The sequence below is a fragment of the Typopeltis vanoorti genome, chromosome 10 (assembly GCF_054136105.1).
Source record: "Typopeltis vanoorti isolate ZY-2024b chromosome 10, IOZ_Tvanoo_1.0, whole genome shotgun sequence".
Lineage (NCBI taxonomy): Eukaryota > Metazoa > Arthropoda > Arachnida > Uropygi > Thelyphonidae > Typopeltis > Typopeltis vanoorti.
This window is the reverse complement of record NC_143558.1, coordinates 137,096,413-137,110,288: the sequence shown is the minus strand read 5'-3', so window position 1 is coordinate 137,110,288 and position 13,876 is coordinate 137,096,413. Positions and strand designations below refer to the sequence as shown.

General features: G+C 35.3%; 1 protein-coding gene across 1 annotated transcript in view; it reads right to left on the bottom strand.

Annotated features, from left to right (window-relative positions):
- Window positions 1-13,402, bottom strand: part of Gad1 (glutamate decarboxylase) — an 84,126-nt gene extending 70,724 nt beyond the window's left edge. Inside the window, exon 1 of the mRNA XM_090399232.1 lies at window positions 13,141-13,402. Coding sequence (XP_090255358.1) covers window positions 13,141-13,402 — 262 coding nt within the window. The remainder of the gene's footprint in view (window positions 1-13,140) is intronic.
- Between the last annotated feature and the right edge of the window lie 474 nt (window positions 13,403-13,876).

Below are 13,876 nucleotides of genomic sequence, written 5' to 3'. Positions count from 1 at the left end.
TACAAGAAGTAACTAATCGATATGCAGCGAACATCAACCAAAGAAGCTAATCCTTTATTGAAAGTGATCTGTGATGGGAAGACACTTTTTTCATCACTCCTGACAATTTTTTTTATTCGCTTCATAAATGTGCAGAATGATCTGCTTAATAATAATAATAATAAAATAGAAATAAGTATTTTAAAATACAAGTTTCGTAATCAGGATACGTTTTTTAATGAAAAATTTTGTTTTTTCGAAAGACATTCTTAATATCTTTCGAAAAAAACAATAAATAAATAATAATAAAACCAACTCCAACTCTAAAATACTGTACGCATAATCAATGATGCAGTTGAAGTCAACAGCATTTATATTTTTGCAAGGAATTCAAATGAATTATCTTAATGATTCAAAATGGCACAAAATCATTTATCAGCTACTATTTTATCAATTACTATCTTTCTCTTTCTCTATCTATTATGTACAGTCAAACACACGCGTACACCAGTAGTTGGGAAATTGGTGACTAGTGGGTCAAGAGTGAAAGGAAGAAAATAAAAGAATCGAGAAAATATCGCAATCTTACCATTCACAAGCCTTCCAACTTTTCTGATGGCTTGACCTTGATTCTGAGCGATTGCTTTCGCAGTCAATTTGTCAGTTGGTACACAAACGGCGCAACTTTTCGTGACATCGAAATAACAATCACATAAAAGCTCTCTTTTTTTGTTTACTATTTCTAGCCCACTCACGTTTCTTTTTATAGATGTTGTTAACGGGCTTGCACTCTACTTATCCCCAATTATGTCACCAGTTCCAGAAAGAAACTGCGATTCGCCACCTCAGAGTAAAAAGAACTCATGTATAGGAGCTTTTCGTTTCTTTTATACACTACCTGCGAGGATAAGTAATGTACTTTTGTAAAAGAAATAGCAGAGCCGTTCTTCGAACATTCTGTCAATTAACTGACACGACGGCAGGTAAACTTTTGCCGCATATGCTTTGCAACAAGCATTTAATACTGTATCCTCCCTATCGTCCAAATAATAAATTGATTTTTGAAGCATTAAATTTTGTTATTATTTTTCGAACCACATACACTGATGTCCAAAAGCTAAGAACGAACTACATTTTTACCTGCATATGAAAACAATTCCATGACCTCAGCCAAATGTGCGCATAAATTTATTGCCAGAATGCCGGCATGGTTGGCCGAGTGGTTAGCGTATCCGCTCTCCAGCCAAAAGGCTGCGGGTTCGAATCTCGCCATAGGAATTGATGTTTTTGATTGTCTGTACAAACACTAGTGGTGGTGGGCGGTAGATGGCGTTGGTGTAGTTGCGGAGGGAGTGGTGGAAACAGAGAGTTGTGGAGTAGGCGCCCTCCCTCGATGAGTCTTTAGGCTCCCCGGGGATTATTACGTCCAGTGTCACGTAATAATAAAATCCTAATGAATTATATTATACAAAATGTGTTATAAATCGTACAAATTAAATTGCAATACGTGTTTGGCAAAAGTTACAAATTTCCTAAGGAAAAAGTTGAGGAATTAATGTACAGAAAAGTATGTGGAGAGACATTTCAGTTTGGAACATGTTCACCCAGAACAGCAATGCAGCTCTCATAATGTCGTACTATGCACCAAGTGATTCAGGAATTCTTGACGTAAATTGGCCAACTCCTCCTTTAGAGCAAGGATAAGGCCTTGTTTGTTTTCTGGAAAGGAATTTCGAGCAGCAGAGCGTTTTCCCATTGGATCCAAACGTGTTCTGTGTAGTTGAGATCTGGGGGAGTGTACTGGCCACTCGATTCGATTCATATTGTCGGTCTCCACAAGTATCTCTACTGCTCGTGCACGATGTTGTGTGGCATTGTCATCCATACAAATGAATTCTTCGCTTACTGCACCATGGAACATTCGAACATGATGTTGAAGAACTTCGTTGCAATATCGTTCACCAGTCATAGTCCCTTTTTCCAGCACTTGTAGCTCTGTGCGTCTATTGAGCATAATGCATCCCCTCACTAACAAATGTAGCTACCCTTTTCAAGAACATTCTCGCGATGGTAAGCAGTATCACTTTCACGCCCGATCAAATGTCGTCTAAAATCGGCGGAAAGACTAAAACGACTCTCATCTGTAAACACTACATTGGCGCATTGATGTTTTGTCCAATTTTTATGGATACAAACCACTGTAAACGTGCTCTACGATGAGCTGTAGATAAAGGTACGCATACCTGTCGCATACATTTTGCCACAGTTTGTCGAGATATTCGCGTAGCTGTTCTTACGTTTTGCTGTTATAACCAAAAATCTGTCTTAATGCTCCGTGGTAGAGCGAGGGTGACCTCTAAGCAAACTCTGAAACATATTCCATTTGGTTTGAAACACTTGGTGAGATTCCAAACTCTCTGGCAATATCAGTAATTCTGAAGATTTCTTCAAGCTTTCAAATAATTCTTTCCCGCCTAAAATCATCTCGATCACTTTGAAACATTACAAAACATCCAAGATTTGCAACTTTATTCCTTCAGTAAAAAGAGCTTCCTTCAAACACAATTCGCTTAGCGCAACCTTTTGCCTTTTATACTGTTGAGTGCTACCTCGTCACTCTTTTGCGCGCAATTCGAAAATTTGAATGTATAACTGCTTTATACTAGAAATCGTCAGTTATACAAATTGCCACAAGCTGATTCTTCTGAATTTGCGGTTGTAATCTAGAAATAGTGTTTGCCCTCAGGCAGAGGCGAAGCTAGGGGAGGGCGGAGGGAGCTGTCCGCCAGGCGGCACTTTGAATCTTTTTGAACTTTTGCAGTGTTAATTCTAAAATACAGTCTCGGGAATTCATTTACGAATATTGTAATACTACTGCGAATTTCCCTCACAATTGCTGTAAGTGTTGCTAGTTATGAGAGGAGTTTTTCTAAATAAAATTGATTAAGAATTACCCACAGTACTATGAAATAGACTTCGCCAATGTCATCGACGATTTCGCTAACAGAAAAGCAAGAAAAATAACATTTTAGAATGTTGAAATTAAAGTTTTACTTCAAAAACAAAGTGTTTTCATTTATTTCCCTACACGTCGTTTTTACTTTTTGTAATATTTTTGCGGGGCGGCAAACTCAGGGACTGCCCCGGGCGGCAAAAGCTCTAGCAACACCACTGCCCTCCGGTTTGGCAGCAGTGTATAATAATCATATTTTAAAGTTGATCGAATGGTCATCTTCGAATGGTTTTGACCGAACAATTCTTAGGCATATATATGTGGATTATCTAAAAATGGGAATTTTTTTCTCCCGTTTACTTCTGCTCCAGTACAATTAGCATACGCAGAAATCTTTGTTTATGGCACTTTTTATGCTAGATTTTTACCGACATTTCCATCCAAAGCAGTTTAGATTACAATATGACACTGAAAGAATAGTACAAACGAATCGCAAATTGAATCAGCAGCACTTTCTGTTCCTTCTCGTGCATGGCGAGATATCGCAGACTATTTTGTGCTGAAAATTTGTATTTGATTGCTTCCTACGCCCCAAATTTTTCGATATGTAGTTGATGCGTTTGTTGAAATGATGGGATGAGTGTTAGTTTATTTGCCGTTTATGTTAAAAGGTTCACAAGGTTAATTTGTACGCACTCTTGTACTGCACATGCAGTGTAAATGCATAATAAATGGGATAACTTCATTGTGATCATAAATAAGGATCTGAAACATTAAGCAGAGTCGAAATCACTTCAAATATACATTTTTTCTCCTCGCTTTCGTGGCATTCATTAGTGACACCAGTAGTGCAGTTGAGCAATTTTTCACTCAAAGGTGCCACTACAAAATGCATTCCTTACATAATTAAACGTTTAATCAAATAGCCCAATGTACGTTTACCCTTTTGTCCTTCACAGCTAATAACGGAATTGCTGGGGGCTTGAGACTTTCAAGGACACGTGCACATATGTCCTTGGAAGATGACTACGCTCTGAAACCAAACTCCAGTGAAAATAATTGCGTAGATTGCACGATAAATACATTAACTTTTAGACTTAAGGAAATTTGTGAACAATTTGCAAATGCGAGGATATGAAACCGATGATTTCAGCGTCCTTTGGGATTCTGATTGCGAATTTCCCTACTTGAAGTAATTAGACACAGACCATTAACCACATCATAAAAACGCTGTATTATTCAGAACGTAAAGTTAATCTCTTACATACCTGTATGTCTCTATTTCTAATTATTGATTATTAAAGCAATTATTCGAATATTGTCTGCTAAGTTTCGATGTAGAAACTTTAGATGAAGTTTAATAAAATAGAGCGCTGTCGTAAATAGCTAGTACGGAACAATTTCGGAGAGGGATGTGGCATGTAGATGGCCATCAGACATACTTTATAGCGATATTTGTGACTGACGGTTAGGCTGAGCTTCCTGAAGGTTCATTAGACAACTAACTTTTCAGTGAGCCTCGTCAAAAAAACGAGAGAGACCGTTCAAGATTTTCCACAACTGGAATGGGTTGCTTTAAATTACAGCAGAAGGAACTGTGAGACCATAATTTAAATTACATTATTATGTCTATAACTGCGTGTATTCGTCGGGTGGTTTTGCCTGTTTTACGGAATGAAAACTCCGAGTATCCAAGAGAGAGAGAGGGAGGGAAAAAAACTATCAAACTCCTGTGAGACCTGCTAATTTGCTTTTAGTTTGAAAGCCCTTAAAAGAGAGGGTCTACGCTTGTGGGATGATTCGAACCCATAACAAAAGGAAATAGTCGCCATAGGCCGAGCTGTAGAGACTCGACGTGATTGAAAAAACAACCCGACAGCAATGCTGAATGCAACGATCCTGCCGATGACTGAGAATAATATTCTTTGGTGTGCTGTTGCACATTATAGAGTATTGCTGCTTGTTTCTTCATCACCATCTGTTTGATATTAAACCAATGGTGATAATGGAAAGATATGTGTCGCAAACTGATATTTTTCCGTTCTACGGGTATGTATCCGTTTGCGACACACAACATTGAAACGTCCGCCTCCTTAACTAAATGGGCCTTTTTGACTTCACTAATATAAAAACTTCTGCAGCGTAGGCATTTTCCAAGCCAAGAACTAAGTGTTTATAGCTGGGAAAATCAGTGTTTGCGAATAAGTAGAAACGCTCCCTCAACAAATGGAATTTCCAAATTAGCATGTTCATAGAAAAAATATTATCCACAAAGTCTGTGATTATATTGAACAATTGTAATACCCTACGTGAAAATATAAATAAATAATTAAACATTTTCATTGCTTTTTTATTCAAGAAGACTTTTGCACATATTGAGGAAATGATAATTTTGTTTATTATTTTTCGTGTATCATTCAATCTTTTGTCTGTTTATCTTAATATTCTGAAGTATTAAAAATATGATAAATATCGCATCATTTAAAAAAAAAAAGAGAGAGAGAACGTATGTAGAAATAACTGGTATAACAGAATATCTACTTAATTTAATAAAAGCGACTGTGTTTATTTAGGAAACATATCAAGTGAAATAAAATTATGTATTCTTGTGTCTTTTAAAACTGTGTTAATTTGCTGTCTGATATGTGTGTTTTGCAACGGAAAAAAGCTGCAGGGTTCCTCCCCATCCTCAATTTCTGGGGTGGAAAGTAACCATCAGAATATATGTTTTCGTTTTATAAATCGTCAATTTCGTTCATAAATGTAATTCTTAAGGAAGTCGCAGATTTCGATGAAAATAAATATGACTGTGATATTCTGATCATGTGAACTTTAAATGTTTTGCGGTGAAATTTTCGGCATTCCAAAAAAATCTCATTAAAGCAAAAAACTTGAAAGAACCTAATGCGAAACATAATATGTATTACATATATTTTGTGGCATGGATATGTTCAAATATAGTTTTCTTTTTTCCACCTTTGAGAAGGCTGCGAGACTGAATGCTTTGTTAAATGCAATCATTGCTGTCTTGTAATTTTAGAACAGTCGACAATGATTACTTTGTTAGTCATTAATGAAAATTATGAAAATGCTGTCATTTCACATTTGAAATCATAATCTGTTTTGACGTAGGATCCCGTCGCGACTTTGACACCATTTCAGCTTTATAAATTAACGACCAAAGCATTTGTCCCCCCCTCCATTTCTGGTACTGTTGCTGCATTGAAACGAGTAATAAACTAATACCACAGCACGGCAGCGAGACACAGAAGCTCCCTATTGTTTCTCACTCACTTCGATCTGAAATAAGAGCCCTGATTTTTGGCTTTCTCACCCTGCTAATCATGCGCTGATCGCAAATCTCTAGTTCAGGGACGTATTCTGTCTGTTTTTCTTCTGACCAGGGATGTTATTATAGGAAACAAATGAGGGGCTTAGAAACCTCGACGGAAAAGACAAATGGTACCCGCTGTTCGGCATTCAAGTATCTGGAGCGCCGAATTGGCCGTAATTGGCCCATAAATAATAGTCCTTCTGGTGACTGTCAGTGACAGCCGTCCACAGGCCGGGGCGCTCCGCGTTATTAAATCTGTCCTCACTGCTGGGAAGGACTGATGCAGTTCTGACGAGCTCTTGCCTTCCCTTGCCACTGTATCGTATTCTCTAGAGATGCGTAAGCTCTGGAGGTGAAGTAATTGGTGCGATGAAAACCCTCATGTGCGCCAGTGACAAAGGATTTTCATTCACTCAGGAATGTTATTTCATCCCTGGCCCAGTAAATTTTATAATCCTTTTCCAAAGCAGGTTGGATTAAAGAAACGAAAAGCTAAGGAGAAAAGATGTTCCTCAGCAGTTCCTCGTCTTCACAGATTCCGATAAAAAGAAATATAAGTGAGAAGTTCTTTAACTAACAGAGTTTTATGTTTGATGATTTTTTTGCATTCCTCTCCAAGGAAATGCTGACGGAAGAACATCTGGTTGTAGTGATTATCACTACGTCCATCCTAAAATCAACGTTCTCGCATTTCGTTGACATCTTCGAATATCTCTGTAGACACTATTTATATGTCTAATTCTTAAAATGGTTTCTGTTGTAGGATGCAGCAAATTTGCTTAATACTTTCTCTATTGAGAAAGAGTATTAAACAGTTTTGTTTAATACTCTTTTAGAGATTTTAAAGAGACATTAAAGAGTATTAAAAAAACTTTTTAGAGACATTAAAGAGTATTGAAAAGATAATTAAACCGTTTTGATGCCTGCGACGAAAACGATATTAGGTTTATTTGTAACAGAAATAAACTAGAAATAGTTTAAGTGAAATAGTTGAATTAAGGCATGCGGTGCAAACAGCAAGTTTGGAATGGCACAGTATGCTAAGTATAAACTTTGCAGAGAAGTAGATGAAGGTTATTCAGTTGTAGGATTAATTCATAGAATATCACTTAAATGTGTAGTGTGTTTCCAAGAAAAATTACATGGGAATAAGAAAACCGTATATCTGTCATATAAGAGAAATCATAAATTCAATTTAAGGTGGTTTGCAATAGTATATACGTGTTTGGATAATGAAAGCAACAAATAATAATATATAATAAAAATAAAATAATATATAATAATAACTGTAAAAATTCAGTGTAAATGGTTTGTTTTTAGGAGATAAATCTTATGTGGAGGAGGATTTTAATAATCGGGATCCATTGATTGGCTGTATGTCAGACACAGTTTCTGATTTAAGTTCCAACATTAAAATCTGGCGAGTGTATGGTGAGGAATGTTGAAAATCATTTAAAGCAATGTGTTAGGAAAATGACACAAATTATGGAGTGTTTGTTAGCGGAAAAAAAATTATCTAAAACTGAAGTTATTTAAAAGACTACCAGAGGGATTTCAGTGCTAAGTCGAGAGTTAAAAAAAGGTTCATTTTTTATTATGTTCAGATTTGGTAGCGAGGATTCATGGTCGGAGTAAAAGCAGCTAATTAAATTCCTTTTTGGATTCAGTTCGTTGTTCCAGCACAGTGTGTAGGTGCAATGGCGTGCAGCAGCTATTTGTTTGTTACTGCTCTTCTCTCTTATGCATTGATTCAGATGTTGCATGATACAGACATAGTACTAACTGTCAACTATTTGGCTCTCCGCAGCAAATGGCTTATGAATAACAATCAGCACTGTTTTTAACTCGGAACTTCTGCAGTCGATTCTTCTGCACTCTTGGAAACAGATAGCATAAGGTTCTGAGATCATCGAATGTTTTAAGATCATTAATGTTCCTGAAGCGAATTTGTCCAGTTTAAAATAAACTTAATTTAAAATAAACTAATACTTAAAATAAACTAAAATAAAAAGCTGATAAAATGATACTATTTTACCCAATTCTATGCAGAGTATTCTCGTAAAAAATTAAACTGCCTCATTATTTAATTGACACACTGTATGTGAACTAGCATCCATCAAATAGTTATAGAAGCGGCGAATGTGTGTAGCAGAATTAGGTGACAATTTGGTCGGATGATAGGTTGAATTTTATGTATAATGATTATCTAATTTGTCAGTCTTGAACATGTTTTTATTATTATGTCTCTACATAAATATGTGGGGAAATCCATCCATCCAATCTCCATCCACTCTGGTTTGTCCAAGACTGGGATGTTTATGTAATTACTGGTTTAACTGTTTTGAGGGACGAAACACCCTGGGGGTGAAAAAACCTTCCACCTTCGTATGAGACCGGCTAACACTCCCCCATTTGATTGAAAACGCCTTATGAAAGTTCCTGACGCCATAGACAGGATTCGAACCGAGTTATTTCCACATGAGAATAAGAAAAGGACTCGTCGATACCAATCGAGCTATGGAAGCTCTATGTGTAGAAATAATACTAGAAAGAAGAAAAAAGTGGGAGAATTAATGAAATGGAGAAGATAAGATGAATGAACATACACAAACCATTTTATGCAGTTGCGAATTTCGTTCTAGGCGGGGCTAAACTGGCTGCGGGTTTAATTATTTTTTTTTTTCAAGTGCTCCAGTTTTTTCCCTCACAAACATAAAACTGACCTTGAATACACTTTTTAGTAGTTACATTGATATTCTGAAATAAATATGAGTTTGAGTTATTGATGTAGTTCATGCATTACCACACTAGATGGACTTGTTTCCTGGTCTAAGGCCGAAAATAATAATTTAGATGTCATGAAATACAACACCTTAAGATAATACTGACTGTAACTATATGGAACAAGCTGCTGGTGTGCATAAAAACACTTGTGGTTCGATATTCACCTTAAGCTTGTCGTTTTCTCTTGAATATTTCATCTCTAAGAATTATTTTGCTTACTATATACTTGGATACATTTCTTTCATGCCCAAGTTTTCAATCCAAATTAATCTCACTACCTTTCTCTCTATTGATATTTCGTGCTCTTGCAATCATTTCAACGGAACACGCGTCTATCATTTCTTACCAGATATCTCTTCTGTCAACATTTTCCCTGTAAAGTGATGAGGTGACGTCCTACTTCTTGTCATCAACACTAAACATCGGGTCTGCCAGGAAAGAAAAGCTAAAAAAATATTTTTTTTTGTGGTAGAGAAAAGCGTTTCATGCAATTAACACTATAAATTGTGGTTGACAGCCAATAATCTCTGGATTTGTGAAACAATATTAGTGAAATGTTTTACCAAGTTTTGCCATATCATTTCCTAATGCTAAAACACGGACTTTATCAAAATGCTTTCATTTGCAAGCATTCAAGCAATCGAATATCCAGATGCGCTCTAAATCTGTGCTTCCCAAACTTCTGGATGCCAGGGCCCCCTTTTGAAAAATTAAAATATTTCACGCCCCCCCTCGACGTAATATAGACATTATTATAATATTTATTGTATTTATATTCAATACAAAACATACACAGCGAATATTGCAAAAATCAAATGTAAACATTACATTTTCAGCATCTTACACACACACACATTTGACATGGCACATTATCTCATATTTTTATACAGATAGATTTTATATTGTTATTGTATATTTGCAGTACAAGCACATTAAACGTAAAACGATTAGTAATAAAGAAAGAATTAAAAACATAAAATAAGTTTAATAACAATTTAAGGTGACGGGTGGTTTCAATACCATTACACAAAAAGTCAGTATCAGGCGAAATATTTGAAACTGCAATTCTTAGATTTCTGCTTTGAAATTAAACTTATATGAATAAGCATATATTTATTAATATTCAATAATCGCTGAAATACGCAGGAAGCAAAATTTCTGAACCGTCACCAATGTGTGGTTTTGTTTCCATTAAAATATAAAAAATAACAAAAAAGAAATAATAATAATTAAACACGTTTTTTTTTAAGATAAAAAATTACTTAATCTTAAAATATTTTAAATTTGTTTTCATTATTTCACGGCCCCCCTCAACAAAACCTACAGTCCCCAAGAGGGCCGCGGCCCACAGTTTGGGAAGCGCTGTCTTAGATTCTAAGACAGAGCTTAGACACTGTCTTAGACACTAAGACTCCAAGTTTCACAATAATGATTATTTAGAGTCTAATTTTATCCTTCGAAAAATTATATGCACTCGTATTTTTATTTCATTTAATTTATATTTTTATGTAATGAATACAGTTTCCAAATGCTTAAGATTGCTTGCCGCATATATACAGAAATAATCCCACATAAATACATAAATATCATGTAGCAACATATGCATAGTAATATATGCACAAATATAAATATACATCATATATACAAATAATACAAACCTCTTCCCTTGCTAAGTGGGTTAAATAGCATACGATGGTTCATTTGCCATTTATTTCAAGAATGTAATTTGGTCTTTTGAGAAGTAATGCTTCGATAAGTTTGAATGTATGTTCTATCTTTGATTATTTTGATGTCTACCCTGTCAAAAAATTGGCACCCTTCGAAGAACAGCGCATAAGAATCAAGTTCTGCTTCAAACTAGGAAAACCTATACAGGAATTTTCGCGATCTTAAACCTTGCGTTCAGAAAGAAACCAACGAACAGCACTCAAACATTTCATTGGTTTTCCAAGCTCAACAGCAGATTGACATCGGTTGGCCATAATGAACGTTAGAACGTCCATCAACAAGCCAAAGCAGGAACAAATGTAGCGATGATCAAGGAATCGCCCATCGAAAACAGATACATCACTACACGCAAGTTAGCTAATCGGTTGGGAATCTCATTTGGATCATGGTGAAGAATTTTGACAGATCTGATCATACGACAGACCGCAGCAAAACTGCTTTTGCTGAATAACAAAATTCTTGTGAAAAATGGAAAGACTGCTGTGGCTCTCACCGTGCTCTAGATTAAGCCTTCTGCCACGTTTTTATTTCTCTAAAATCTCACTTTGGCACTGAATGGAAGATTTGATGACATCACGATTTTAAAACACGCAAGTTCTAGCTACTGAATTCAAAATATAGAACCTCTGCAAAATGATTTCGAAAAACGAAAAAGAGAATACTGGGTTCGTTATACTGTCACATGGCAGTTATTTAAAAGAAGAAGACAGCGCGGAACTGCAGGTGAATGCTGTTTTTTTTTAGAGTGGGAAAAATACAATTCAGAACTTTTTGACTCATTTATCTGTCTGACTGTAAATATTCATCAAATTCTGGTATTTCACGTAGAAGAATCGATGATAAAATATATTATTGGCATTAATCAAGTATTCTTGATTTTGTTACATTATTATTACAGTAAATACGCATTCAACCAGTTCAAATGAAGCTGATGAGATTATTATGATCTTAAGTTAGGTTCTCTTTTAAATTCAATTCTAAATTATCTAATAATTATTTTATACACCTCGAATATTTTCTTCTAGCCTTCAGTAATTGATTACTGTTTTCATTGCTCTAAAAGACATCCTCTGATACACTGAATTACTGCCATCACCTTTCCATTAGCTCAAGCGTTTCTCAAACTGTAGTCCATAAAACATATTCCATGGTCAAATGAGAATAGTGAATACTTTTTATTTTAATTGTCAACGCAATTTTAAAATTTAAATTTGTATTATATATTTTCAAAACTCTGATATGTAAAGTATGTAAAACTATGTAAACAGTATACTCACTCATCCTACACCAAAGGACGCCGTGCAGAAAAAATAAACTTCACCTTCACAGAGCAAGTTTGGTTAAGTAATAAAGTCAGTGCTGCCCTTAATGTTTTTATTATTATTATTATTATTATTATTATAGGAATGATTCGATAGCATCTATTAAACCATTAGCCTTGGCTTTCCTGAAGAATTTAATCGAACATAAGAATCCACTAGAAAATTTATATCTCTAGCGTGCGCACCCACTCACACAGACACATTAGCAAAGAACACGTGAAATTATCTATACAAAAGACATTAGGCTGAAAGGATTTCAGCATTCTGTACTAAAAGAGGACAAGCGATGGCGTGATCTTGATCAGCCCAGCCGATTCTAGTTTTGTTTAATACTCTTTTAAACAGCATCAAGATTTCCAAAGATCGTCACTGACATACAAATGCTGAAATGTTTGAAATCCAAATTTTAGATTAATACACGAAAGAGAGAAAGAATTACATAAAAGATCAGTTGTCTCTGTCGCTGCAGACAAATTTTTCTACAGTATAACGAAGTATTTACTTTAAAGTTCAATTTTATCTAAAAAAATTGAAATGATTTATATATCTAAAATTATTGGCTACTTTTAGAAGCTACTAATAAAACTCCATCAGGTTTGGTAACGAAACAGTTATGCTTTCCAGCAAACCAGCCTAGTTAAAATTTTAAATGTGCCTTGATCAAAAGCCAAGCAATAGATCAATAGATTTAAAATACTTTGAATATGGGAGGGCCTAAGGAAACGAAAACTTTCCATAATGCTGGAGATCAGTAGCTTCCCTTCTTTTAAATTAAAGCTTTAGCAGGTTTCAAACACAGAACTATTTTTTATTATTTTAATATGCACAGCTTTTGTTATGATGGTACTTTCATGCTATTTTATTCTGGGTCTTTATCTACAGGATCTTCAGATCCATTGAATACGCAGCTATTTAAAATGTAAAATTATCAGAAATCAACATGATCTAGGAAACTGTCAACAAGATGTTTAAGCAAAAATGATCGCTAAATATTTGAAGATGCTGGTATACCTCCTCTGGTCCACTGTATTTTGACTTACCTGTTTTTACCTGATATTTAAGGGAGTCTTTACAATCTACCAAAAGCTGATCGAGATTCTGAGGCTCGTCAGGAATTTCCATGTCGAGGAACTCCCTTAGTTGGTTTGGCTGATGGAAATCAAGTAACTTGCAAGAACGATCATTTGATTTACGAAGGAAATCCAGAAGGATATCAACTACTCGCATCAAGAACGCCCTCGTGACTTCGTCGCCATCTTTCTTGGCCAATGGATAAAGATCTGTGAAAGAAAGAAACTCCATTATTGTATTGTAATATTACTGCGTTGTTCGAGGCGTCATTCGACTTGTTTGTGCATAAGGATTTATATGTGCGCAACAAACTATTTTTCATTTAGTAATTAGTGTTCTTCGATCAAAATTTATTTGATTTTTGATTTAGAATTATGCAGCTAGCAAATGAAGAAACAAATTGTGATATGTATGTATGTATGATGAGATTTAGAACATAGGATAATTGTGGTTTCCACGAGAAATTTGTTTCGTGCAGGAAAAAAAAATGCAGATAGATAAATAGCGTTAAGTATTTTACTGTAGAAGGCCTCCATCTGGGTGGCTTCAAGGATTAACAGTCAAGTTATATGAAAGATAGACACATGATATTAAGTGTTAAAGATATATTTCATGAAAATGACTGGAATTATCTTACCGTTTAAGTAGAATAAAATAAAATCCCGTTATCTTCCTCTCCAGTACGGCAAACTGACAAACGTTGCT